Below are 25,205 nucleotides of genomic sequence, written 5' to 3'. Positions count from 1 at the left end.
TAATTGCATTCCTCATCCAAGTTCATCAAATACATCAACTAAAAAATATTATTATTATTAATAATATTATTAATATTTTAATATTAAACAAGAGACTTATACAAGGAACGAATTGGTTCGACGTCAATATGAACGTACTGCGGTATGAGACCCAAGTGTCACAATATATTTTGAGTTATTCATGTTCATGTTCTAGTAATTATATTTGTAATATCAAATAGTACATTCGAATCTCTTAATAATTCGTAGCATTTAATAGTGTAATGCCATGGTATTGAGAGCTGTGGAAGTTTGAGCCCTCAAATATCTCAAAAACCAGGCCTCAGTCCATACACTTAAGATTTGATACATTTCAGAATATCTCCAAACAGCGTATAGTTTTTGCTCTTTAGGCCAAAAAAAAGACAGATTGAAAGGAGAAGATAAATATCAAATTATTGAAGAATATAGTTAATATTTGAACCGATTTAGGTGCTTTCAATTGAATTAACAAGTTTTGCGCTTCAATTAGCTAAAATAAACAGAAACTACCGAAAATAGTAATATTTCCTGTTTTGGAACGTTTTAAACAAAGAATAGTACATGCTCACCCTCCAAATTTCACAACACCTCTCGGTAGCCAAGTTGGTTTAAGGCGCAAGACTGTAATGGTTAACAAGACATCTTGAGATCGGGCGTTCGACTCGCCCCCGGGAGATTTATTTTTTTTTCGAAAAATTGACATTTTTTATTCTTTAAAGAGGTGGTTTACTTATTTTTTTTTGATCACAGGAAAATATATCCTCTATTGATCAATTACCACGTTTTTCTGTCTTAATTGAGCTCAATTTGATGTCGTTATTGTAACATTTGATCATTTATATGGTGTTCCAAAATTTACGCAGTCAGTATCAAATGCGTGTAAATATCAAACCGCTACAATAGAACTTATGAACGTTACAAACAGTTGATTTTCCAATCAAATCATCACTCTTTGCAATGCAACGTTATTTCCTGAAATTATGAATGATGACTTCTCAGTACTTAAGAGTGAACCTTCAGCTGAGGAAATTGATAGAATAGTCACAGAGTTCATTTCAAAGGAAAATGCCCTGCCTACAAAGCTTCAATTCATAAACACAATACTTCAGCACATTTTACCAATATATCAAAGCTTGAAGACCACCATCAGGTTGAAAATAAGGCGTGCTTTCCACTCTTCTATTGGAATTTCAAACTTGCTAAAGTTTTACTCATTGACAAAAAATGAAATTTATTTGAAATTTATGAAGGATTTGCTGCTAGATCAGACATTGTTGGTTTCGGTAATTGATGCAGCCAAAGGTAATAAAACTGAGTTAGGCCAAGTGAGGTCCCTATTTGTTGGCAGTAAGATCTTTCAGACCTTTGAGGGAAAGTTAGAAATTGAGAGGTATTTGGATCTGGTCACAAAACAATTGATTGAAGCCTGTAAAGATGATAAATTTGAAGTTTCAGAATTTGTTAACCAACTTCTATCTCTTCATCCCATTGATGCTAAGTTTGTTTTCCTAAACCAATTTTTCAATGATAATTACTTCAATTACTTGGTTCAGCTTTATTCACGGATGACTCAGGTTCAGAAGAAGCAATTTCTTTGGAGATCATTTTTCCCTTACTTAGACAGATATGTTCACAACAACAACATTGATACAGTGACAAAGATTTTGAAACATTTTGTATTCACTGATTTCGAAGATCAAGTGGTTAAGCACATAGCTGAAAGCAAAAATATAAATTTGCAACAGGCGATTTCGCTTCTTGTGAAAGATCACAAGACTGCTTTCAAAAATCTACTAAAAATTTGGGGAAATGAACAATTTATCAAAGACCATCCTAGTGAATTACAAGAGGCAAATACAAAGGAACTTTTGATATTAATAAACTACATGGATACACAAACGAAAGGAAATTTTTCAAAAGATCGAACATTTTTAGATGCCATCACTTCAAGAATTTCAAGTAATGATAATTTCAATAGAGGTTTGGGTATGATGGTTGCCAAAAAGATAACTAACGGTGAGATCAACTTTGATATTGTGGATGAAATTATTATTGAGCCGGTTTCGAGACCAAATTCCAGCTCAAAAATTGATTTCACAGACTTAATACTTGGTGAACCACTACAAAATCTATCATTGAATACACACAAGGAAACAAAAGTTATGGATAGTGACGATGAATCAGATATAGAGGAGGACCAAGAAAATGGTAACATTGATACGCTTTTCTTAAAAGATTTGATTAAAAAGTTCAACGATGATAAAATTTCCAGCATTACAAAGTTGTTGGCCCATACAACCAAGTTGGTTAGACAAAAGGCAACTTTCAAGATCGAAATTGAATTTTACAGTGAAGAGTTGATTAGTGTCTTAATCGGCTTGATAAACAAGTTTGATGAAAGTAACTTTGAGGATTTGAAACTCAATGCCATAGTTAGTGTTATTGTTGTGAATCCAAAAATTGTTTCCCATACTATGAACTTGCTCTTCACAGGGGATTACTCTTTTCAACAGAGGATGATAATATTGAGTTCTATATCGCTTGCCGCAAGAGAACTGAGAGGGATTGATGATGATTTTATTGATAAACCAACGTATGATTTCCCAACAAGAAAAATTGAACAACGTCATCAACCCAAAATCGAAGAAGTCCAACGTGCCAAAATCGAAGAGATCAAGAATGATTCAGATGAGTTGATTGGCGAAGGAACAGTCAAGAGAATTTCAAAGAAGCTCACAGCTACCAAAGAGGCGGAGAAACCAAATAACTTTGCCAGATTGGCTCCAAAATTCTTTTATCCATTAGCAAATGGTTGGATTCAAGGAATAAATGTTGGTACATTCAATGAAATGTTTATGAAACATTACCTCCAGACATTAGAGTTGGTCGTCAAGGCTGCCTATCCTTGCCATGAGTTTGACGATATGTTTGCGTTATACAATGAAATTTTAGAAAATTCACAGAGTATATTAATTTAAGGAGCTACATTTTAAATGATAGAACATTAAAAAGTCTATTTTCATCTGTAAAAGATTTTGTTACTTTTTTGAAATTCAGCAATATCCTTGATTTGTGTGCTTTCTTCCACTTCCTGTGAGTTTTCTGGTAAATTGGCTGCCGAGTTTCTATATGACTTAACACCTTCTGAGACCTGCTTGACAACTTCTTTCAGCACCACAGTACAAAGCTTAAAACTTTCACCTTGAGACATGAAAAACTTGAACAGATCTTTTAGCAGTGAAACAGAACTACCTCCAGACTTTTCAACAATCTCTTTCAGCTTATCACTAGATATTCTTAGCCCGTGCATTTTCAAAAATGCTTCAAGTTGGAGCCTCATCATCTGTTGTTGAATTTCATCTGAAGACATTCTACTCTTCAACATGATTGAAATCTTTGAGCTAGTCTTTGAGCTTGGTGAAATTCTTTGTTGAAAAAATTTCATGAATTCATCTTTTTTCAAGTTGCTCATGAAGTTGATATCATCTTGTTCAGTGCTTGTTGGATCATAGGCACCGGTAAAAATCAGCTCTCTTAAATGCCTATGTGATTTACTTGATTCACCACCCTCTGAAAAGTTGGAGCTACTTACACTAGCTTGTAAATCAGCAGTTAAACTTTCAGGACCACCAGATGATTCCAAGGTTTGCTTGAAATTTTTTAAATAAGGGTTAATGATTTGCTCTTGAAACTCAGAATCACTCATGTTTTCTAATGATTTCTCCCATGATAAAAGGTATTCATTAATTTTGTGCTCTAGATATTTTGGTGTAAAACCTGCACTCATAACTGTTATATGTAACCCTATGGTAGATCTCAAAATTCTCTGACCACCCATAACAACGTAGCCCAACTGTTTTTTAGTTCTCAAATCAGGAACCAAAGTCAAAGACATCAAATAGGAATACAGCTTAGTCAATATTTCACTATATTTATCACCTCTAGGACCAGTTTGAATGAAATATGAAATTGAATTCATAGGATCTCCTTCAGATGATGATCTTTCAATAAAATAGGAGCTTCCAGGGGCTAATAAAACTGTGCTTGGTTCTTTAAACTTTGTATCTCTTGGAGAACCAAGATGATTAGTGATTTGGCTCAAAGTAACACTAAGATTATCAACAGTTTGAATATCACCTTGAACAAACAACCTTAAAAACTTGGAGCCTTCACTAAAGTCTGAAATAAATTGTTTGAAAGATTTGGCATCAATGTCATCCAAGGCATCCAACCGATCTTCTAAACTCCAAATATTTTCCTCCATAACAACTAACAAACCAGTACTGGCCAAAACAACAGATGGTGCTTCGGTAAGTTCTCTATATCTTGATCTGACAGCAACCCTACTTTTTCTGAACTCATCTGTGCTGACAGCAGAATCCAACTTCAAAAGTCTAAACTCAGAAACAATAGTTGATAAAAGTGCTTCAACACCATCTCTAAATCCACTGATTGTAAAACCAATTCTACAATCACCTTTCAAAGAAGCAAAGATTTCCCAAGTATAATCCAATAGTTCAGCTGCATAAAGTTTCTCAGCGAATTTAATTTTCAAAATCTCTGAAAGAATTTCAACATTCATAGTGTTCTCCACAGTTGATTCCATAGAAGTGTAAATTATGTCAAATGATAAAACCAAACGGGAAGAAAAGATTTGGGATGTTTCATATTTTGTCCAAATTTCATAACAATCACCTTTTTGGACCAGAGCAGCTTTTGTTGTAGACCATGATGACTTTGTATTATATGAAAGAGAGGATTGTGATGACTTGATTGAAGCTTCTATTGCCAGCTTTCTCAAAGAAGATAATTCCAAAGCAGCAGGAGGAATGAATATGTTTTTATTCACCAAATGGAACACAGGATTTTGAGTGAAACGTGGAAATGAAAATGAAAGTTTTCCAATTGTGTAGTGAAAGTTAAAATTTTCATCAACCAGAGCTGTAGAAGAGCCGAGGAGCTCAGATGCCTTCTTTGTAAATTTCCCATCTGCTAATAGTATCATGTTCATGTTTCTCAAGGCAAAAAAAGTAGACACAAAGCTCTTGAAAGCTTGACCTTTATTTGTCCACTCATCTTGTCCAATCTTAGATTCAAAAAAACCTTGCTTAATTTCTGTGAAACTTGGTGAACCTTTCAATATATTTTCAGGACCCAAGGATGAAATATTTCCTTGCAGTGATTGTGCATAAGCCGATGATTCTTCCATTGGTGAGTTATAAGTGTCCTGATGCAAATAAGTCAACAAGTCAATAGATTCCAATTCAGACAAGACTCTTCCTAGCTCCACTCCATCTTCAAACACTTTTGGAAGGTATTCTGTAAAGACAAGGTCAATAATTTCACCAACTTTCTTAGCTCCTGTATTAGTCAATTTTAATTCCAAAACCAACATATCATTATCTCTAGCTAAGTGTTGTGTGAATGCACTTAAACTAGTTATTGTATCTGTTTTCTTCAAAAAGGCATCCAAGGAACCTTCTCCTTCATCACCAACAATATTAGTCCATGCTTTTAAGAAAATCAAAGTTTGTTTTGATCCTGTGGAATCATTTGAATCTGAATGGACCGGAAATAAAAGTCTAAGTGTTGGAGTTTGATCCTTTTCAATCAGGATGCAATTACTCTGCTCTTTTTGAGTGAAAACTTGGGTCTCATAATTCCAAGCAGATGTGATATCATAATCTCTCATATTCTGTGGGCTTGAAACAATTGATTCTTTGGCTTTATTTGAAAAAAGTTTTAATTTCGACCTTTTAGACAATTCTGTAGAAGATCTTATATCAGCAAAGTTAGAAATCGCGAGCTTTTGTAGCAAATTGATTGATTGTGATCCTCTAATGACTAAAGTCATCTTTTCTGAGACAAAATTGTCTTGGTAATAACTCAGTAGATGATCTTTGACTTTCAATTTTTTGATCTTAGGTAAGTCATTCAAAGTGAAAAAGCTTCCCGTAGCAAATCTGTGAAATGGATGCTCTTGGTTTGATATAAGTCTTGTCCCATGGTACATCAATCTACCACCTGAATTCTTATTAGAGGTGTGTTCATTATCAACAGCATAGATTTCCTTTTCAAACATATTTTCAGCAAAAGTTGGAGCTTTTAAACAGGAGGCAAACACTTTTAACAAGTGATTGAAAACAGGTTCTTCAACTGAGCTATTCTTGGACTTCCATGTTGAATCTGAAGGTGTTTCAAAATAAAAACAAGTTTGTTCACCAGTTGTAAAAGCATTGCGTCGACCACCAGCTTTTGAGATACAATCATGAAATTCATTTGAATTTGGAAAGTCTTTTGAACCTAATAAAATCAAATGCTCGCAAAAATGAGCCAAACCAGGAATATCTTCTGGATCATTATGAGCACCAGCAGCAACACATAAAGCGGCGGAAGCCAAATCTTCAGCTGGATCAGATATTAAAAGTGTCAAAATACCATTAGGGAGCACAATCAACTTATGGCTTCTCCCAGAACTTGCGTAAGGAACCAGTAAATTTTCACTGAACGTTTTTATTGACGACATTTTTGTTATTGTTTGATTAGTGATTCAAGCACAGAAGTAGTAAACCACCTTCATGGTTTCGCACATGCTTTTATAGAATTCACTGCTTTAAAGATATTGTAACAAATCCATTTTGAAATGAGGTTACAGATGTTTAGCCTGTGGGTTTCAATATTGCCATATTGGGCAGAACAATGGAGGTTCATCTGAAAAATCGAAGTACCGTCTAGTTTTCAGAGCGTCAGAGATACTGACAGCCCCAATTCAGCCCAGCTTTCAAAAAGCACCATGATACGCAAAAGCCACATTGAAGAGTGTACCTGGAGCATCTTTTGATGTTTGATTATTTTCCTGTTAGTTTATGAAGTCGAAAGAATCAACCAACACTTTTTCAAAGCTTGCGGATGATGACACGTAAATGTTGGCAGATACCATTAAAATGGCTCCCTACACAAATTGATTTATCCAAAGTTTTGATGATTTGATTATTTTGGTTGTATATGTAAATGTTATCTAAAAGAGAATAAATAGGAATAAATAAGGGAAATGAAGCAAAGAGTGATCACTCTTCAACATCACCGCCAAATCCAACTGGTGTTGATCCGCCTTTAGGAAGAAGTGCTAAAAATTTGTAGATATGACCCATTGAACCTCCATCTTTTTCAACAAGTCTATGGTATCCTGATTTGATGATCTCCCTTTCAGAATCTGACTTGGCCTGATTGTATAATTGGTCAGCTCTATATTGAATACCTAACTGATGAAGCCAATCACCTTGTTGAACGGGGCCAAACACATCGATTGGAATTGCTGGATCTGATGTTGCACTCTCTTTTATAGCCTGGAAGTCCACGTCAGCTGAAAGATCAACCTCACCTGGATCGCTGAAAGGATTCGTTATCTTATGGTCCTTTATTCCACGTAAAGTATTTTCAGGAATTGAATAACTTGGTCCATAATCAACAATCAAAGCAGCACCATTTTGAGAATTGTTACGGTTTATCAATTGGGTTATTTGTCTAGTATATGAATATAGCTCAGGGGAAATCTCAACGTCTGATCCTGTAGTGACATTTGAGTACCTTTTATTAGTCTCCGGGATCTTTGATGATGGCCTCTCTTTTGGAGACACAGTCAAATGGAAATCATTAGTTTCAGGGTGTTGATCCACCAAATATTCTCTCCACCCTTCCTCTGTCTTCTTGAATTGATTGATTGGTAATGCATCATAAAACTCATGAGCTAGGATGTAATTTGCGTCTTTATCATTTGTGATTTCCCAAACATCTTTTTCAGTGTCAACCCATGTGATTTTACCGTTCCACTTATGGTCAGTTGTCCAAAATTCTTTATTGACATCCAACGTTGAGTCAGAAAGTAAGGTCCATTGTGCTTTTTTCAATACATCTGAAGCTTCAATAAGAATAATATTTAACGTTAAGTCACTAGCTTTCAAAGTCTGTAGTAATCTTGAAAAACTTTTAATTACATCAAACATCAAAGTACCTTTCCCAGGGCCAAATTCTATCAAATTAATATTTTTGGGCTTTTTTTGAGATATCCAAACAGTGAATAGCCATATACCAATCATTTCACCAAACATTTGAGAAATCTCTGGGGAAGTGATGAAATCACCTTTGGGACCTAGTGGATCTTTGGTTGTATAGTAACCAAAATCAGGATGGGTAAGACATAATCTCATATAGGCTGAAAGAGGAATGGGACCTGTGGTCTAAACAAGAGTCAGTATTGAACTTTCCACCATGAATGAAGCAAATGCGAATACTCACCTTGATCAATTCTGTAAATATTTGTGATAAATTGTTCAATTCAATCTTCTTTCTTGCAGTATCATATCTTGTGGGGAATGATTGTTTATAAGCCTTCGGAATCACTTGACAGCGCACCGCACTCGTTGAAAACTGACGAAGCAGAGCTGGATTTCTTGATCTCAACAACATTTAGAGTTGAAAACAATAAAGATTCACTAGAGATTTAGCTTTTTTGATGGGTTGTTGAAGATGTTTTTTTCTGGCTACCATCAAGAGATTGGAGAAACGTCCAAAAAAAGTCGTGTCATTCTCAAAATTTCTACATACTTTTAAAACGGTTTTGATATTGTACAAAAAGCTTCTATTAAATCATGATTTTCTAATGACTGCGTACCAATTATCACGTTCATAGCCATTGGCTACAACTTCACCACCAGCATCTTCAGCGTTTTTCTCTAGTTCGCCCTTTTTGTAAAGGTGGTAGTACCTAAACTTGGTATTATCTTCCTCTTTCTTTGGCTCTTCTGTCACTTCTGGTTCCTTCTTTTCAGGCTCATTCTTTGAATCTCCAGTAGGTGCTTCCCCTTCTTTACTTTCAGTTTTTTTACTTCTTCTTTTCTTCTCTTTAGGTTTCTTTGGTTGTTTCTTTTGAAGAACCCATGGAACTAAAACATCTTGTGGATCACCTTCTTTATATCCTCTTCTTGAATTTTCTTGCTCCAAGGCCCAAACATAAATGAGTGCCTCACCGCCTTTCTTAAGCTTGGATAATATATGCTTTATAGCTTGTGTACGTCTTTCCGGAGTTGAGAAATGATGAATGACAGCAATACTTATAGCAAAATCCTGCATTAGTTAGCAAATTTATTCCTTCACTAGCAAAAAAAGATTAAATACTCACAAATCTATTATCTGGATGAGGAAGCGAAAGCCCATCACTTACCATAACTTCGTGACCTAAGTCTTTGGCACATGATATCAAACCATCAGATCTATCACTTCCTATCATCACCACATTTTTATTGACACCCAAGTATTTACCATTCCCACAACCAACATCAATCCCTATACTTCCAGGGATTCTTTCTGTGAGAAATTTTTCCACTATAGGCCATGGCTTTAAAAGATTAGTTACATGTAATTGTTGAAAGTCGAGTTTCATTTGAACATACTTTATATCTAGTTTGTGAGAAGTGTGATGCGATTTCGTTGTAAACAGTATGCACATATGTTTGCTCTTTGGCAACAGCATCCAATGATTCATCCATTTTGACACCTTTTAGTACAAACTTTACCAGTTAAATCTCAATAAAACATTTACAAAACTACCAAAAAGCTCATCTCTACTTTTCCAATAAAAAAAAAATCGGAGAGTTGGCACACGACAAAATGGCAGACGCGGTTTTGGCTCAAACTCGAAAAAACAGATTCATCAGCAAAAGCACAACAACAACAAAATTACAAATCAACAAATCAAACGAAAAGGCCTTACGATCACTTCAATATGTCCGAGGAGAAAGTGGACAGGAAGAAAAGAGTAGAGCAGATCATAAACTCAGAACCAAAGCAGTCGCTTTCCACAAGACAATTTGTTGTGCTGTCAATATTGGCCCTATACTTATTCATTGGATTCCCATTATGGTTCAAGTTGACAGAGATTTATAGAGCTCCTTTACCTTCAAAGTTCATAACAACGCTACAAAACAATCAAAATTTCGATTTAAAGATTCAACGTGAAGTCTTTGTGAAAATCACAGATGGTTTAAAATATCCAGATTTGGCTGAAGCTACTCAAATACAAATTGACCATGAATTGACCAAATACAGTCAAGACCCAGATGAAAGATTGATTGTGGATTGGAATGTCACGATAAGATTTGATGAACCAGGTCCAGATGATTATGTTCTTGAACTAGAATTGGGTGATGGTGAAGGTATTGCAGTTGATCCAGCAAAAAGAGAGACAGTTTTATTCTATACTTTGGGAAGTGTTAAAAGCAATGATTTGCCATTTTTCGTTGCACAAACACTACTTTATCATATTTTCAGCTCGGAAATTGAATCATTCAAAGCTAAAAATCAACGCAAAGATATCAATTCCATTACTTACTCACCAATGGTTCACCTTTCTTTCAAATTGTTAACAGGAGATGGTAGTCCAATTAATTGGAGAATTGATAAAGCTCTAGATGAATATTTTCAACCTGTTATAGGTCTATTTCAAAGTTATGTTAATTTCACTATTGATTCTGAAATCAAGTATTTTACAGAACTAAACCTACCCAATGCAACTGATACTATCAAATTAAGTGACCTTTCCACAATTGTTGATTTTTCTGAATGGGATGTTTCATCAAATATGTACAATTATCCAACCTTGAACTTTGTGCTTTATTATCCTTCCAAGAGTGTCTCACCATTGAATTTCAACTTTGACCCATCCAAGAATGCATTTTTAATTCCACAATGGGGGTCAATCATCCTGCAACCTGAAGCATTAGAACCAAACACTTTGATTACTGAAGATGGGTTACGCCCAGTCTTGGAAAAATTCACATCTGAATTAGTTAATCTTTTAGGTCTTCCAAAACATCCAAAGACCCCATTAATCAGAGTTGATGCTGTCAAAGTTCATACTATTGTCTCAAATCTAATAAGAGCTACTGATTCCTTGTCTTCATTGTTAAAATTATCAAAATCATTACCAAATATTTCCATTCCGAAGACTGTTCTAGATAATGTTAAAAAGGCCTTAGAAGCCAGACAAAGAGCCGTGGAGAAAGTTAATATCGAAAGAGATTTTGATGGAGCATTGCTAGAGGCCAATAAAATGTTGAAATATAGTGAAGATGCATTTTTTGACAGAGAAATGGTTCAACAAAATTTTTTCCCACAAGAACACAAAATTGCAGTATATCTACCTTTATTGGGTCCGTTATCTATTGTATGTGCCCTGGGACTGATCAGAGTCTTGATGGAGCTCAAGAGATTTAGATCTATTAAAGCATAATGTGACTAATACACTATAAAAGATTGATTTGTTTGAGTTTTAAAGATTTTGTAGTTTATTGAATTTAGTGACACTTATATCTGCCAAATCATGATTTTCGCGAATGTTTTTAAAGCTGATTTGAAGACCTGGAACAAGTACAACAACAACAACTACAAACAGATCAGAAAAGCTAAGCAATTCAATAATGAGCAACAATATCGAAGATGAAGATCTTGACCTATCAGATGTTCCAATGGGCGAAAATGAAAATGAAATTTCTGATGTGAATTCATCGCAAGGTGAATCTGACGCTGAAGAATTATTTTCTGACATGTTGGAGGAAGAAGCTGAATTCGTTTACAAGAAAATCTTTGAAGATGTGTTATCAGGTAAGAAAGTCACATTAGATGAAGAAGATATACCCGAAGAGCCAGAAGAAGAACTAGACGAAGAAGAAAGACTGAGGCTGTTGATTGATCACTTGGATGCAACACAAATGTCAAGATATGAATTTTATAGAAGAACAACGGTAAATAAAGGTGGTGTCAAGAAAATTGCAAATACAGTACTTAACCAAAGTGTGTCAAATAGTGTCGCTATTGTATTAAGTGGTGTTTCTAAAGTGTTTGTGGGTGAAATAGTAGAGAAGGCAAGAAGTGTTAAACTAAGGTACGATAAAGCTAATTTATTAATAAAGTTGGATGAAAAACAAGAGCTATATGAAATTATGAAACATGATACAAAGAAATTGAAAAAAGAAGAGGAGAGTTCAAATACAGTTGAGATTATCAAGTTGAAGAATGAGATTGAAAGAATCAAGTTTGAATTGAAAAAAATGGATTTGAAGAATGTTGATGAAAATGGTCCATTATTACCTGAACACATTAGAGAAGCTTGGAGACTTTATCAAATAGAGAGCGGTACCTGTCCAAGTAGTCAATGGAGAGGTCAAGGTGAAAAAGATGGTATGATGTTTAGATGAATCAGATTGTGTAATTACTCATTTATTATTGGAACTGTAGCTTTAAATCAGACCATTCAAATCCCCAATTACATACGATTAAACAATAGTGTTCTAGCAAAAGCCTTAGTTCTTCCAATTCATCAAGGAATTCCAATCTCGATATTCTTATTTTTTCATCATCACTAATCCAATTGTTCATGATATTATTCATATTATCAATTTTCACATCCTTTATGCCCAATTCCTGCAACCTTTGTGAATATTTTTCTAAAGTATTGAATTCTAGTAGAGAAGGCATGGAAATATTTCTAATTTTCAAATTATCAATCATAACACTTCCAAAATTGTCCTCACCACCTATTGGATCATAAATTGCAAACACCCCTTTAGTGAAATGAGATCTGATTGATTGAATAATGTTGGTGGATACCGATGATTCTGTATAGCAAAGCATGCATTCTGAAATGATTAAAGTTGGTGCATTTAAGTCTAGTTCAGTGGAGATTATTGTTTTCAAGGTCTCTATATCACGAAGATCTATGGATATTAGTTTGTATTTCTCTGAAATTAAAGTATCATCAAGTTCAGTATAAAATATTTCAAAATCATCAACTGGGACAAAATCAACACCAACGGCATTAGCCAAGACTTGATCAGTTGTGATGATTGCCTTTTTCAATTTTGTAGAATCTTTAAAGTCAAATTCAACCCAATTGATATTTTCCCTTGAAGCCAATATTTGGAAAGCCCTTGTATCTGAACCAGCACCAAGGTTTACAATTTGGACTTGTTGTCCATCAAATTCACGTAGGAACTCCTCTATCACATAGTCAATTGATTTTGTTCTGATATAAGTACCACGGTTGATTATGGGTAGCTTCACACTATTAACAATTCCATTGAATACTCTTCTTGATGATATTTTGTTTTCAAACCTTAGGAATTTTTCTAACCCATGAATCACATTTTGTAGATACTTGTCATCTAGATAGTGTTTTTTGCAAGCTGAAATTCGACAAGATAAGGCATCATAGTCTGTTGATCTTATGATTTTCTCATTACGATCCATTGTTGGTGATGTTGTGGATTTAATGATTGTGTACAACTTTTTAGAACAAGTACTTTTCACAAAGGTTAAAAATCTTTTGTTATTTGAACATTCGCGGCGATTAAGACCGATGGATTATTTCAACTACAAAAAGTTCAACATGATCAAACCAAATTGGATGTGTCTGGTTTATTAGACCTTAAACAGGTTTCTCTCCTGGTTTCTCTGTTTCAGTGGACTTATACCACCCAGTTTATCCAACAGTTTAACTTTCTTTAATGGACTGAATTTTGGTTCTTCTTCATTATCGACATCTTCGACGATGGCTTTACCACCAATTTTTCTTCTTCGTTTAGCTGGTTGTTTCTTTTTGGTGTCCTGTTCCTCATTGTCTTGTTTTGATTCCTCAGAAGGTGGTTCTTGTCTTGGGGTATTCTTTGTTGCATCTAATTTTCTAATTGAATTTCCAAATATATCCTCATCATCATCGTCATCATCATCAAATAATGAGGGCTTCTTTTTGGAATTTGGCTTTGTAGCACCATTAGACGGTGGTTTAGCTGGTGATATCAAGTTCTTCAAACCACTTGGCTTTCTACTCTTTAAATCCTTCAGTGGTGATACTGCATTTGGAGCACCTGGAGTTGATGTTGCCAATAAATTTTGACTATTTAATGGAACTGGTGATTGAAAATTGTTTTGTTGCTTACCATCTTTTGAAGGTGATGTAGCCTTGTGAAGATTTTTGTTTAAGAAAGGTGATGTTGAAAAATTTGAAACCAAAGGTCTTTTCAAACCTAACTTTTGATGGTTATTTAATGTTTTCGATTGTGATTTAACAGGAGATAGTATTGATGAAGGAGGCTGAAGGGCTTTCGATGGTGATAATGTGTTTTTATCTTTCAAGTTTTTAATGTTTTTCTTTGCATTTTCTAACTTTGATTCCAACACAGCTTTTTGGGTGACAAATTGTTGTTTTACTTTACCAATCTCGTTTCTAGATTCATTTAGTTGACTGTTTAGTTTTGTTATTTGGTTTTTCAATGATAATGTTTCCTTTTGAAGGGATGTTTGATTTGCAGATTTTTTCTTCCAAGTATCAATTTCAGTATTCAACATTGATATTTTATTCTCAAGTAACTTTTTCTCATGTTGAGCCTTGGTTAGATCTTGCTTCACACTTGAATGGTCCTTTGATTCCTTGTGATTAGAGTTTTCAATATAGAGCTGTTGAGATAGTACCGTTTTCAAAAGAAGGGCATTTTGTAATAAAGAACGACGAGTGGACTCCTTACTGATGACCGACTCTACGGCTGATCTAGCCTTCTGATACTGAGCAAAGTTAGTGATCACCTCGTATTCCATCTTCCACAAATCGGCTCAATTGGATCTGACTGTTTATGGATCTATTTCAAACTGATCAGAATTACGAATTGTTTTTTGTTTTTGTTTTCAAGTTTAAAAAAATTGAAATCGAGAAAAAAGGTAAACAAAGGAGTGGCAAAACCAGAAATACAAGTCACGTGAAAGATAATAAAATAATTTAATGAAGATAAAGAATATTCAAAGCAATAATTAATTTAAAAGAAAGCTAGCACAAAGATATCAAGATTTTACTTTATCCTTTGGCAAAGATCAGTAATTTTTAGAGGATTATTAACCATCAACTTGTTCGAAATGCTTTGATTTGCCGGATTTTCCCCAAAGCAGAAATCAAACCACCGGATCTCATTTATTGTCGATAATCAAATTGGAAATTATGCCTTGAATTTTACTAATCTTTCACAACTTTAAACACCAAAACATCCCAAATTTAGAGCCATTGAGCTCTGTTAATAATCGTTAATACTGCATTTTATCTTGTCAACATCCTTCGGATCATGTTTTCAAAGTCATCATTCACATTATTTCTCATATATTTAACGTGTTTGTTTTCAACCGTGTTTTCAGCATTGAGCCCTGAAGAATTACAACAATTGCAAGGTGATCATGGTATAATACACTTAAATTCAGATAAATTTGATCAGATATTGAATGGACCAAGAGATTATTTCCTTTCTTTATTATTCACAACAACTGCTGAACATATACCATGTGACACATGTAAGAAATTTGATCCTCAATATAAAATTGTATCAAAATCTTATTTTGCTACAAATCCTGGAAGAAATGATTTATTTTTCCTTGTTGCAGAGTTTGGTGATAATGAGTCAAAATTTAGGGAGTTGAAAATGGATAAGGTTCCAAAACTTTGGATTTTCCCTCCAACTTCTAAAGAATGGTATAATGTTACAAGTCCTCATTATCAATACACTATTAGCGAAGCTGCACTGAATGACCCCCTAGACTTTGCAGATTTCATTGCAAAAGCTGCAAATTTAAGTATTGTGATTCAACCTGATTTTGAGTTGAGCCAGTTTTTCACTTATTTTTTGGGGACTTTTTTCTTTGTCTTGATTTTGAAGAAACAAGTATTGGGAAGAATTAATAAAGCTGTTGTTTTGAAATTTCTTGTTGTCTTTGCGACTATTGTTTTAATAAGTGGTTATATGTTTACAGTGATAAGGGGTATCCCATTAATTGCTAAAGATGATAAGGGAAATATAATGTACTTTAGTGGTGGGACACATTGGCAATTTGGTCTTGAAACATTCATAATTTCAAGCATTTATATTGCACTTGGTGCACTCATTGTTGGGTTAGTGAGTTATATACCATTGATTGAGAATGAACAACTCAAGAATTCTTTAACTATTGGATTTGCTTTTGGTGTCCTCTATATATTCAACTATCTAACCAAAATATTTTTGGTTAAAGATCCTGGATATCCTTACCAAGTTACCAATTGGTTATGAAATGTATAGAATGCAAAATAGAAATGGACATGACTACGTGATTGATAGAATAATTAGCAAAAAAAAGTAAACTTGTATAAAATGTATTGTATTAACCTTTGTATAACCTGTTGAAGATAAACATAAACTCAATGAACCCGTAATAATAAAACTAATATACATATATGTGAAACAAAATGACATGATGAAGACGTGACAAAAAAGAAGAAAATGCAAATAGAAAAACAATGGGTATATTCTATTCAATGTGTTTATCATTCTCAGCATCTTTATTGATGACAAAGAATGAAATGCAAATCATGGATGCTGCAATGACATATAATACAGTGATTTTTTCACCTTTGAAGATGATATCACCAATCATAGCAAATGGAATTGTTGTTGATAAACCAACAGTGACAATTAATGGAGATGTGAGTAGCATAGCTTTGACCCAACAAAAATCTGAAATGAATGTGATTAAACAATTGATCAAAATGATACTTATAACAAAAGTACCACTTGGTAATTCAAATTTCTCCACACCTGTATAATGGAAAATGATTAATGAAGGCCATAAAAAGAATAAATTGAAAACACCAACAAACCCGAAAAACACCTTCATATTTATTCTTGATTCATCTCTGATTCTATATTTCAATAATGTAGCATAAACACCATAAAGTAAAGCACCAGCTAGAGCTAATGAGTTCCCAATGAATATACTTAATGGAGTACGTTCAATATCACTTGAGACTGTATCACTATCTGATTTTGTAATCACAATGACACCAATAAATGACAAAACTAACCCAAAAATTTTAACATTACTAAAAGATTCAGTTTTAGCTAGGGCACCAATCAATAATGTAAAGAAAGATGAAGTTGAAGATAGTATCGTTTGACTTCCAACACTTGTATAGCTTAAACTAGCATTTGTAGCTAAATTAGCTAAATACCAAACAACACAAAATTGGGCACTTAGCTTTATAGTTTCACTTAATGATAATTTTGCATTATATTCAGATTCTGCATTCAATGCCAATTCTTCATCTGATGAATCCAAGAAATCTTCTTCAATCTCTTTATATTTCAAGCTTCCATTCTCAATGTAACCTTTTATAACTTTTTTCAAATAGGGTATAAGATAGAAGATAAAAGTTGCTGTGTTTATATAAGTGATAAAGAATGGTTTTCTGTATAAGTCATTTTCAAATATATCACTAATCAAGAATGAAGACAGCACCCATGATAATACCACGACTGCCAGCATTATTAGCCCCAGAGTCCATCTTTGCCTTCTGTGGGATCTGTTTTCATTTACCAAGGAGGTCATAACTGGAATTCTATATCTTTTCTTTCTTTGATTCTATACGAGCATATGAAACTGTTTATGTCCTTTTGAGTTTTTCAATGACTAGATATGAGATGGAATAATGATAAATGCTGAAGTGTTAAGGAAGATGTATGTGCTTTCTAATGATGGGAATACGGCTAGTTTCAAGCTCAAATATTGTGGCTTCCAAGTTCTGAAATCAATTGGTCAAATTGTCAATCGCGTGCAAGTGGTTTTTTTCAGATACAAAAAAATTGATAACAAATTTTCAACTTTTTGACTCCGAATCACGTGAAATTGGGTATTCGCGAATTGGTTCTACAAAAATCGAGTTTCCTCAAATGTCCATAATTCGTTTCATTAAAAGTTCAAGTCATCACTATTTATAGGCTAAGTATCGTTCGGGAGTTGGCGAGACACTGGTCTGTATTGGAATAAGAGTTGATTCTGCTTGCCAATAGCACAGCACGGTCTGTTTTCAAGGCCAATTGGGTACTCAAAAGATCTATTTGAGTAGTGAGAAATTGTTTTTCAACATCTTGTTTTTGTTTCTTGAATGATAATTTCGACAGTAATGATTTGTTTTCCTTTTGTAATTGAGATATTTTAGATAATAGTTCTTGAATTTGTTGTTTCAATTGAGATATTTCAATCTTGCTCTGTTCTAATTCTTGTTGTGTTGATAAAAGTTCAGTTCTCATTGTGTTTATTTCTTTCCCATAATTTTGATGTATTTCTGAAAAGAATGAATCATTTGTTGATTTCAATTGATCAATATTTGTCTGGATAGATGATATAGAGCTGTTTTTAGATCTATAGTTAACTGCTTTATTATTGCTGAACATTGATTGATTAGTGGCGGAAGAAGTTGAAGAAGTTGATGAATATGATGATTGACGACGACCAAATGAGAACCTATGATGACTTGCTCTCTTTTTCAAAGTTTCATTCTCATCTTTCAACTGTTGATTTTCCTTGTTAGCATCTGATAATCTATCTAAAGCCATGGCTGCTTGGTGTGATAACATTCTAACTTGTTGCTCCAGTATCATATTACGTTCTTGTTCACCTTTCAATCCATTACTAACTAAAGTCATATTTTTTACTGAAAATTCACTATCAGTTGGCGATGTGAACTTCTGAGCATTTGTTTGAAACCTAGCACTATTTTGTTCAGTTATTATTTTCATCTGGCTTAATTGAGAAGCAAAAGAACCACGACGTGGTTGGTTTCCATGTAACATAGGAATATCCAACATTGGTGGATCAAGACTTGTTAAATCAGCATCACCTGAATTGATTGAAGATACACTTTTCTTTACTGCATGTGTCTTTGTGAAGAATCCCATCATTGATTTAGTTGACTGAGTGCTTTGGGAAAGGGAAGAGACTTGAAGAAATGGATTGTAAAAGTATTATAAACGAATGTTATTCAGTGAAAAACACTCATTAGTTAACCCTTTCAAACACATATGCCATGCAGTCGAGACCTTCCTCTGCAACTCAAAACGCCCTTAATACTCTGTACAATTGCACACATTTCTCGCCTGGAGAGCTCGAAGGAGTAAATATTGATGCAGGTTTCCTGTGCTTATGAAGTTTGAACCTTCGAGACTAAAAAAACTCGAGATTTTGAGACGCGTCTTACATGAAAAATTTCCAAAAACGAAAACAAAAACAAAAACACGACTTTTTGTATCTTGACAACAAAATGAGGATGGTTTGGGGGAGAGAAGTTTAATGCGTGTTTGATGTGTTTTATTGGCGTTGATCATTGGGTTACATAGACATTACTGTACTTTGTAGAAAGCTGGAATTGCTTCTGTTTACTGATCAAACATTATATGCGGCTCAACAATCCACAACATGCCAATTATCTTAACTAACAAATAAACACTGAAACCCACTATTAAATATCCAATAGACTCTGATATTTACAATAAAACAGATTATTTATCAGCTCATTTTTTGAATGCATCTCATATAAATTATTGTTAGTACACTTGTAAATACACATTGACTTCCCGATTAGGCAGTCAACCCTCTGTAAAATTTGTTATTGAAATGACACTAAAACCAGTTTAAAGCTGAGAATTTGGCAATATCAAGAAAACAATCAGCTGAAAAGCATATACATCGTTTCAATTGCTCTTATTGATCGTTTTTTGATCTTTATTTTCGAATACAAAAGCTGCCAAAGATACCGAATCGCAATTGGCTCTTTAAAAACTATGGGTATGTTGTTTTGTTTTGGAGTACATACCTGTTAATGATTAGCAGACGTTTTTATCTTCAACAATAACTAACAACTTTCCATCAGCAAACAAGAAGAAGTTTTCTCTACAAGAGTTTTATCAAGATTCATGTAAGTTAGAACTAGCAGCTTCGATTGAGAAGCTCCATTTCATGTTGATAAAGAGTTGTTACTAACTTTCTAAATTTAGCATTGGGTGGTGGTAACTGGGCCGATGATGAGATTGATTTAAGCTCAATTAGTGTTCCTATAGTGAAACAAAGACACCATTACCACGATGATTACCTCAATTACTCAAGCAATTCAGCACAAACATTCTCATCTTCTCACAATAACTTCAACGATTATCCCAAGTCTCCCCCTTTTATTGCAAAATTTACAAACATACCAAGTGATTTTGGTTCAGAACATATTGAAGATTTATTCAAATCAAGGTTTATGAAGTTTTTGAAGTTTAAAATCTTTTGGGAAATCAATCATGATCAATTGAATATCAGCTCTGACCCTGCAGTTTTAGCAAACAAAAGAAAGAAAGTTGCATTTGTTGAATTACAATCTGTAAATGATTTTGAAAAAGTATTGAGATGGAATGATCTCTTTATAGGTCAAAATTTTGGTAAAATATTGGTTAATGTCGGTAATTTCAATGATTTTAGAACCTATAATGATTTAAATCAAAAATTATCAGAATCAGATGACCCTTCAATTTCATTTAGTCATAAAAGAGAAAGAAGATACAGTAATGAGGATCCAAGCAATACATCAAATGGCTATCATGCTCAACAAAAGTCGAGATTTTACAACAGATCTCCAGAACTAGCTCACAGGACCCTACATTCAAACCATGTTCCTTCACATTTCCCTCCAACTAATCTCCAACAACATCAACCACATTCAAATGACTTACCACCAATTATTGAACCAAAACCTGCACCACCACCAAAGAAGTCAAACCCTTTCGGAAGTGCTAAGCCTGTGGATATTTTATCTAAACAACTGGAGATTGAAAAAAAGCTTCATGAGTTGGAAATCAATAAAACAACATTCAGAACGTTGGGTCATACTGAAGAAGACGAGCAGTCAAAACCACAATCACATCCACAACAAGTACAACCACAACCTCATGAAGAAGCAGCGAAACCAACATCAACAGTCTCAACATCTACACCACCAACCAGAAGTAAACAATCAACTCCATCTCATCATCATCTGAAATTTAGCCAACCTAATTCCCCTAAGAAACATGAACTAAGACCAGCTTTAAAACCTGAATTCGATGCATGGAAACCATTACCATCTAGTGCTGCTCACCATCCCTCTTTTGCAGAAGCCGTATCTCCACCTTCAAACCCAAGTCAATTACATCCATCTGACCCAACAACGGTTCCTGTAACATTTTTCCAATCATCAAAGAAGACTAAACAATCAGATTCTGATGCTACTGATGAAGCACCAAAACGCAAAATCTTGTTGAAAAGGAAAAATGCTGAACACCCAAGGAAAAACAGTGAAACTAGCCGCATCGTTAGAAGAGATAGTAGCAATGTTGAAAGAAATGTTGAATCTGTCCATGTTGCTGAAGATCCTAAGTTGTTATCAGAGGCTCAAACCAAAGAAAACGAATCTGCAATTGAAATGGAGGAAGAAAATGTTGATGATGTTCCTTTGAAAGAAGAAAATGCAAAACCATTGTCAGACAAAAAATCAACTCCACCACAACAAGCCAACATTCCAAAAGCTGAAGTTAGCGTGAACAAATTTGGTAGAAAAGTGTACCATAATGCCTCCTATGTGAAGAACAAACCTAAACCAACGGTGCCAGAACAATCTAAATCTGATGAAACCAGTACAACTCCAGAAACCACTACAGAACCAAAAAGTGAGGAATTGCAAAAAGAATCAGAACCATTAGCTGACACAACAAACTTCAGAGGTAGAGGTAGCGGACGTGCTAGAGGTAGGGGTAGAGGTAGGGGAAGAGGTCGTGGTAGTATTAGAGGAGACGCTGCATTCAGATCAAGAAGGGAAGGCTCACAAGGTGATGAACCTAGTAATGGAGCTGAAGAGTCAGCCAATGAAAAACCTTCAGCAGAACAAAAAAAGGAATCTAAAGAGTCAGAAGAATCCAAAACTGATATCACTGATAGTGGAAATGAGCTCAATTCTTCAAAGCCTTCTCAGCGTTCAAGGGGCGGACGTGGATATCGTGGTTCTCGTGGAAGAGGTGGTTATAATCGTTCTACAAGAGGAAAAAGTGGCCTGTTTTTGAACGTTAGCCGTACTTTCAACAATACGAAAGAAAGTAAACCAAGCGAGGAATCTTAATAATTAATTTTATCATATTCACCCTTATTTAATATATGGCAGGCTACATATGTTTTCAACCTTTTTTATTGTAGCTTCGAGAATTTGGTATTTCCACATCTTCAACACCTTTTTCCCCCAAAATCGTTATTTTTGTAAGGCTTAACATCCACACCAACTCAGCACATATAAAGCATTCAATTTCCCTTTAAGCTCAATGCTAAAACCTACTTTCATAAATCTCCAGCCTTCAAGATCAACATCCTCACTTCAAACACTTCCGAAAAACCAAACAGAAAACACACAATCCACATCATCACAAACAAACACAACATCATCAACACATCGTCAAAATTTTGAATATGAAGATATAATATATAATTTGAAAACTCCAATACCAATAAGTTACAAGATTACAGATATCCTAGCACGTGAATCGGATGTTACCATTTCGAACCAAGTCACACCGTTAACAGAATATAGAGGATTTGCATTATATTTGATCATTTCAGTTTTCCATTTGATTTGGTTATGTTGGACATTTGCTCCAGCTCGTTATTTAGAAAAGATCGGTATATATTATTATCCTTCCCGCTGGTGGAGTTTATCGCTGAGTTGCACTGTATTAATGGGTATGTTATACACTTATATTGCCTTACAAATGTGGAATGTTGAAGTAGAGACTTTGAAATTGGATGATTTGAATACAATTGTGGATGATGATGCTGTTCTAGAGAAGGATTTGGATAAATACGGTTGGTGTGATACAAATGGAGTTTACGATTTGAGAATAACTGATGTCAATAAAGTGCTTTATGACGGATATACTGGGGAAAGTTAAGTTACAAGTCTATTCAAAATTATTAAAGCTGAAGTTCTATTAATCTCCTCAAGATTCTATAAACAAATCCATTCTCATTGGTGATATTGAGAAAACGAAACCATGACGCAATGTCCATTATTGATCCTGCACGTCTAACATTGAAACATGATAACTAAAATTTCTAGTTGAAATTACTCTCAAGTATAAAACTTAGCACTTTTTTTTTGCTTTTTCTGATTTTTCTTGTTTAATTTAAAAAGGACATTCAAACACAATTAATCTTTTAGCTTTTTTTTTGATTTTTTTTTCTGATTTCTCTCTTCGAGACGACATAAACACATTAAGAAACACAAATATTGAAATAAATATAATATGACGTTAACATTGACATGAAATGATTTAAGTTGTATATATATAAGATTGCGGTATGTTGGAAAGTGATGCATTGGTTGAGCAGGCTGCCATTTCTTTGATCATGATAAAGCAGTGATTGGTGTGGATTGATTATTTGAGTTGATATTGTCTTCTTGTTGGGATTGGTTATTGGCTGAGAAACTACCATGGTTAGCAAAACTACCATGATTGCTAGTTTGGCCCTGAGCAGTTAAATTGGCAATTCTTCTCTCATGCTTACCCTTTTTCATAACTTGTTTCAAAGCAACAGAATCTAACGGATCTAGTAGTTCAAAACTACATAGTAATTCTTCACTCACACTCATAACAGCACCCCAATTATCAAATTCACCACAATAATTAGGTGCACTGAAAACGGTGACCAAAGAACGATCATTGAAGAATTCATAACCATCTTCAACAACCATATGTGCACGACAGACCAAATCAAATCCAAACCTCGCCAAAAATTTATTGATGGCTAGTTTATTAAAACAATATGACACACCTCTTTCATTATCCTCCCATTCGTTTAGTGCATCCGAAGGATCTGACCATAATAAATCATTGATCAATCCGAAATCTGGAACATCTGTTGGTCTATTAACATTTCTAATTTCATCCATTGAATTTAAAACTGGGGATAATCCTCCATGAACACAGAAAATCTTACCAGCAACAATTGCAGCTAAAGGTAATGTGTTGAAAGTATCAATGAACAGCTTCCATGTTTTGATATTACAACGACGTTTACATTCATCATAGAATCCGTAAACTCTTGTAACATTTGCACATTCATGGTTACCTCTTAACAAGAAAAAATTTTCTGGGTATTTAATCTTATAACATAATAATAAAAGAATTGTTTCTAATGACTGTTTACCTCGATCAACATAATCACCAAGGAATAAGTAATTAGCAGCTGGTGGGAAACCACACTTTGTAAACATTCTAATCAAATCACCAAATTGACCATGTACATCACCAACAATTTTAACAGGAGGTGATAATTCCAATAGAGGTGGTTGTGACAAAAAGATTTCTCTTGCTTTAGCACAAATTGTAGCAATCTCTGAGTTTTTAAGACAAATGTTTTTTGTACGTTTACCAGAATAACCTGCATCTAATAATCTTTGAATCAATTCTTCAATATCTATTTGACTACCATTGACTTGCAAAACATTATTTTGAGGGTTGATTGGTGATTGAAATGGTGTAGAGTAATTTGAAAATGAATTCTTTTTACTTGTTGGAGTTATGGGTAGATCTTGACTATCTTGGTGTGGTAAGTTTAGGGTATTTATGGCCAATGAACCATCATTTGTTGTGTTATTTGATGTATTGTTGTTATTAGCATTGCTATTTCTATTTGGGTCGCCATTCATACCATTAGAATTCTTTCTATTCTCTTGTTGAGATTTCAAAAGATCTTCCACAGCATCACTATTGTTTCTCAAGATGGGTTGTCTAGGTTCAACTTGAATCATTGAAGGTGGCAATTGAACACTAGTTGAGCCGTCCGCAGAGGTGACGTTCAAAGCTGGAACATCTGAGGAAAAACTTTGTGATTTCTGGTTTGTAGTGGCATTATTAAGCTGTTGGTGTATAGTATTGGATGAATTCTTTCTGGACATCAAAGGGGAGTGAGGTACCAGCGACGGAGAATCAGTTGCTGTTTTGAACGACGAAGCATCCGAATCTCTAGACATGGACCTTCTGGATCTGAGAGATCTAGAGGACTTTGTAGAGTTCTGTGTATCGCTTCGTTGAAACTGTGGATAGGCTTTTAGTGAATCATTTTTGTGCTTTGATGAGCTGTTACCCATGATATAGATTTGGTTGAGTGTCTCTTTGGGATAGTTTTCACTTCAATTAAGCAGAGCGGGTGTATGAAAACCTGTAAAAATGATGTTTTCGCTGTTCTAGTGTGCTCAGTTGTCTAGTGGCACTTGGGATGTG

The 25,205-nt window shown here is 34.4% G+C and overlaps 12 protein-coding genes and 1 non-coding gene across 13 annotated transcripts; 6 read left to right on the top strand and 7 right to left on the bottom strand.

Annotated features, from left to right (window-relative positions):
* The first annotated feature begins 609 nt into the window (after positions 1-609).
* WICANDRAFT_t96 lies at positions 610-697 on the top strand. Its single transcript has one exon. It is a non-coding gene; the product is annotated as a tRNA-Tyr (tRNA).
* A 304-nt stretch (positions 698-1,001) lies between these two features.
* TEL2 (Tel2p) lies at positions 1,002-2,999 on the top strand (the record flags this gene model as incomplete). The annotated part of the gene is made up of 1 exon (XM_019181986.1): positions 1,002-2,999. The coding sequence occupies one exon, from the start codon at positions 1,002-1,004 to the stop codon at positions 2,997-2,999; it is 1,998 nt and encodes a 665-aa protein (XP_019038011.1).
* Positions 3,000-3,040: 41 nt separating this feature from the next.
* Positions 3,041-6,547, bottom strand: AXL1 (Axl1p; the record flags this gene model as incomplete). Its single annotated transcript, XM_019181849.1, has 1 exon — positions 3,041-6,547. The coding sequence occupies one exon, from the start codon at positions 6,545-6,547 to the stop codon at positions 3,041-3,043; it is 3,507 nt and encodes a 1,168-aa protein (XP_019038010.1).
* Positions 6,548-7,552: 1,005 nt separating this feature from the next.
* On the bottom strand, positions 7,553-8,530 carry WICANDRAFT_93383 (uncharacterized protein; the record flags this gene model as incomplete). The annotated part of the gene is made up of 2 exons (XM_019186415.1): positions 8,317-8,530; positions 7,553-8,258 (listed from the first exon to the last, which is right to left on the bottom strand). Coding segments are annotated over exons 1-2 (840 nt in total), but the record flags the coding sequence as incomplete, so codon positions are not given.
* A 409-nt stretch (positions 8,531-8,939) lies between these two features.
* On the bottom strand, positions 8,940-9,547 carry TRM9 (tRNA (carboxymethyluridine(34)-5-O)-methyltransferase; the record flags this gene model as incomplete). Its single annotated transcript, XM_019186414.1, has 2 exons — positions 9,200-9,547; positions 8,940-9,144 (listed from the first exon to the last, which is right to left on the bottom strand). Coding segments are annotated over exons 1-2 (508 nt in total), but the record flags the coding sequence as incomplete, so codon positions are not given.
* A 255-nt stretch (positions 9,548-9,802) lies between these two features.
* GPI17 (GPI-anchor transamidase GPI17) lies at positions 9,803-11,308 on the top strand (the record flags this gene model as incomplete). The annotated part of the gene is made up of 1 exon (XM_019184876.1): positions 9,803-11,308. The coding sequence occupies one exon, from the start codon at positions 9,803-9,805 to the stop codon at positions 11,306-11,308; it is 1,506 nt and encodes a 501-aa protein (XP_019038007.1).
* Positions 11,309-11,780: 472 nt separating this feature from the next.
* On the top strand, positions 11,781-12,212 carry TAF11 (TATA-binding protein-associated factor TAF11; the record flags this gene model as incomplete). Its single annotated transcript, XM_019180971.1, has 2 exons — positions 11,781-11,948; positions 12,111-12,212. Coding segments are annotated over 2 exons (270 nt in total), but the record flags the coding sequence as incomplete, so codon positions are not given.
* A 221-nt stretch (positions 12,213-12,433) lies between these two features.
* On the bottom strand, positions 12,434-13,323 carry PPM1 (leucine carboxy methyltransferase; the record flags this gene model as incomplete). The annotated part of the gene is made up of 2 exons (XM_019184875.1): positions 12,434-12,436; positions 12,481-13,323. 2 exons carry the CDS (start codon positions 13,321-13,323, stop codon positions 12,434-12,436), a joined length of 846 nt encoding a protein of 281 aa, XP_019038005.1.
* Positions 13,324-13,494: 171 nt separating this feature from the next.
* Positions 13,495-14,667, bottom strand: LRS4 (Lrs4p; the record flags this gene model as incomplete). Its single annotated transcript, XM_019184874.1, has 1 exon — positions 13,495-14,667. One exon carries the CDS (start codon positions 14,665-14,667, stop codon positions 13,495-13,497), a length of 1,173 nt encoding a protein of 390 aa, XP_019038004.1.
* Positions 14,668-16,074: 1,407 nt separating this feature from the next.
* On the bottom strand, positions 16,075-19,133 carry WICANDRAFT_69208 (uncharacterized protein). The gene is made up of 2 exons (XM_019184159.1): positions 17,893-19,133; positions 16,075-17,482 (listed from the first exon to the last, which is right to left on the bottom strand). The coding sequence occupies exons 1-2, from the start codon at positions 18,822-18,824 to the stop codon at positions 16,396-16,398; spliced, it is 2,019 nt and encodes a 672-aa protein (XP_019038003.1). The 5' UTR covers positions 18,825-19,133; the 3' UTR covers positions 16,075-16,395.
* Positions 19,134-20,983: 1,850 nt separating this feature from the next.
* On the top strand, positions 20,984-22,363 carry WICANDRAFT_100785 (uncharacterized protein). Its single transcript, XM_019180306.1, has one exon. The coding sequence runs from the start codon at positions 21,362-21,364 to the stop codon at positions 22,049-22,051; it is 690 nt and encodes a 229-aa protein (XP_019038002.1). The 5' UTR covers positions 20,984-21,361; the 3' UTR covers positions 22,052-22,363.
* Positions 22,364-22,505: 142 nt separating this feature from the next.
* On the top strand, positions 22,506-22,847 carry GPI19 (phosphatidylinositol N-acetylglucosaminyltransferase GPI19; the record flags this gene model as incomplete). The annotated part of the gene is made up of 1 exon (XM_019180653.1): positions 22,506-22,847. A coding segment is annotated over one exon (342 nt), but the record flags the coding sequence as incomplete, so codon positions are not given.
* A 479-nt stretch (positions 22,848-23,326) lies between these two features.
* Positions 23,327-24,631, bottom strand: WICANDRAFT_31943 (uncharacterized protein; the record flags this gene model as incomplete). The annotated part of the gene is made up of 1 exon (XM_019181901.1): positions 23,327-24,631. One exon carries the CDS (start codon positions 24,629-24,631, stop codon positions 23,327-23,329), a length of 1,305 nt encoding a protein of 434 aa, XP_019038000.1.
* Positions 24,632-25,205: the final 574 nt, after the last annotated feature.

This window comes from Wickerhamomyces anomalus, assembly GCF_001661255.1.
Source record: "Wickerhamomyces anomalus NRRL Y-366-8 unplaced genomic scaffold WICANscaffold_4, whole genome shotgun sequence".
NCBI classification, from domain to species: Eukaryota; Fungi; Ascomycota; class Saccharomycetes; order Phaffomycetales; family Wickerhamomycetaceae; genus Hansenula; species Hansenula anomala.
Note: the sequence above shows the minus strand (reverse complement) of the source record. Positions and strands in the feature narration are given on the sequence as shown.

Coding starts and splice junctions, on each gene's coding strand:
- WICANDRAFT_69208 (XM_019184159.1), bottom strand. CDS start 18,824: ATGATGGGATTCTTCACAAAGACACATGCAGTAAAGAAAAGTGTATCT. Junction 17,483..17,892: donor TCTTATTCCAATACAGACCA/GTGTCTCGCCAA, acceptor GAAAAGATATAG/AATTCCAGTTATGACCTCCT.
- WICANDRAFT_100785 (XM_019180306.1), top strand. CDS start 21,362: ATGGAGGAAGAAAATGTTGATGATGTTCCTTTGAAAGAAGAAAATGCA.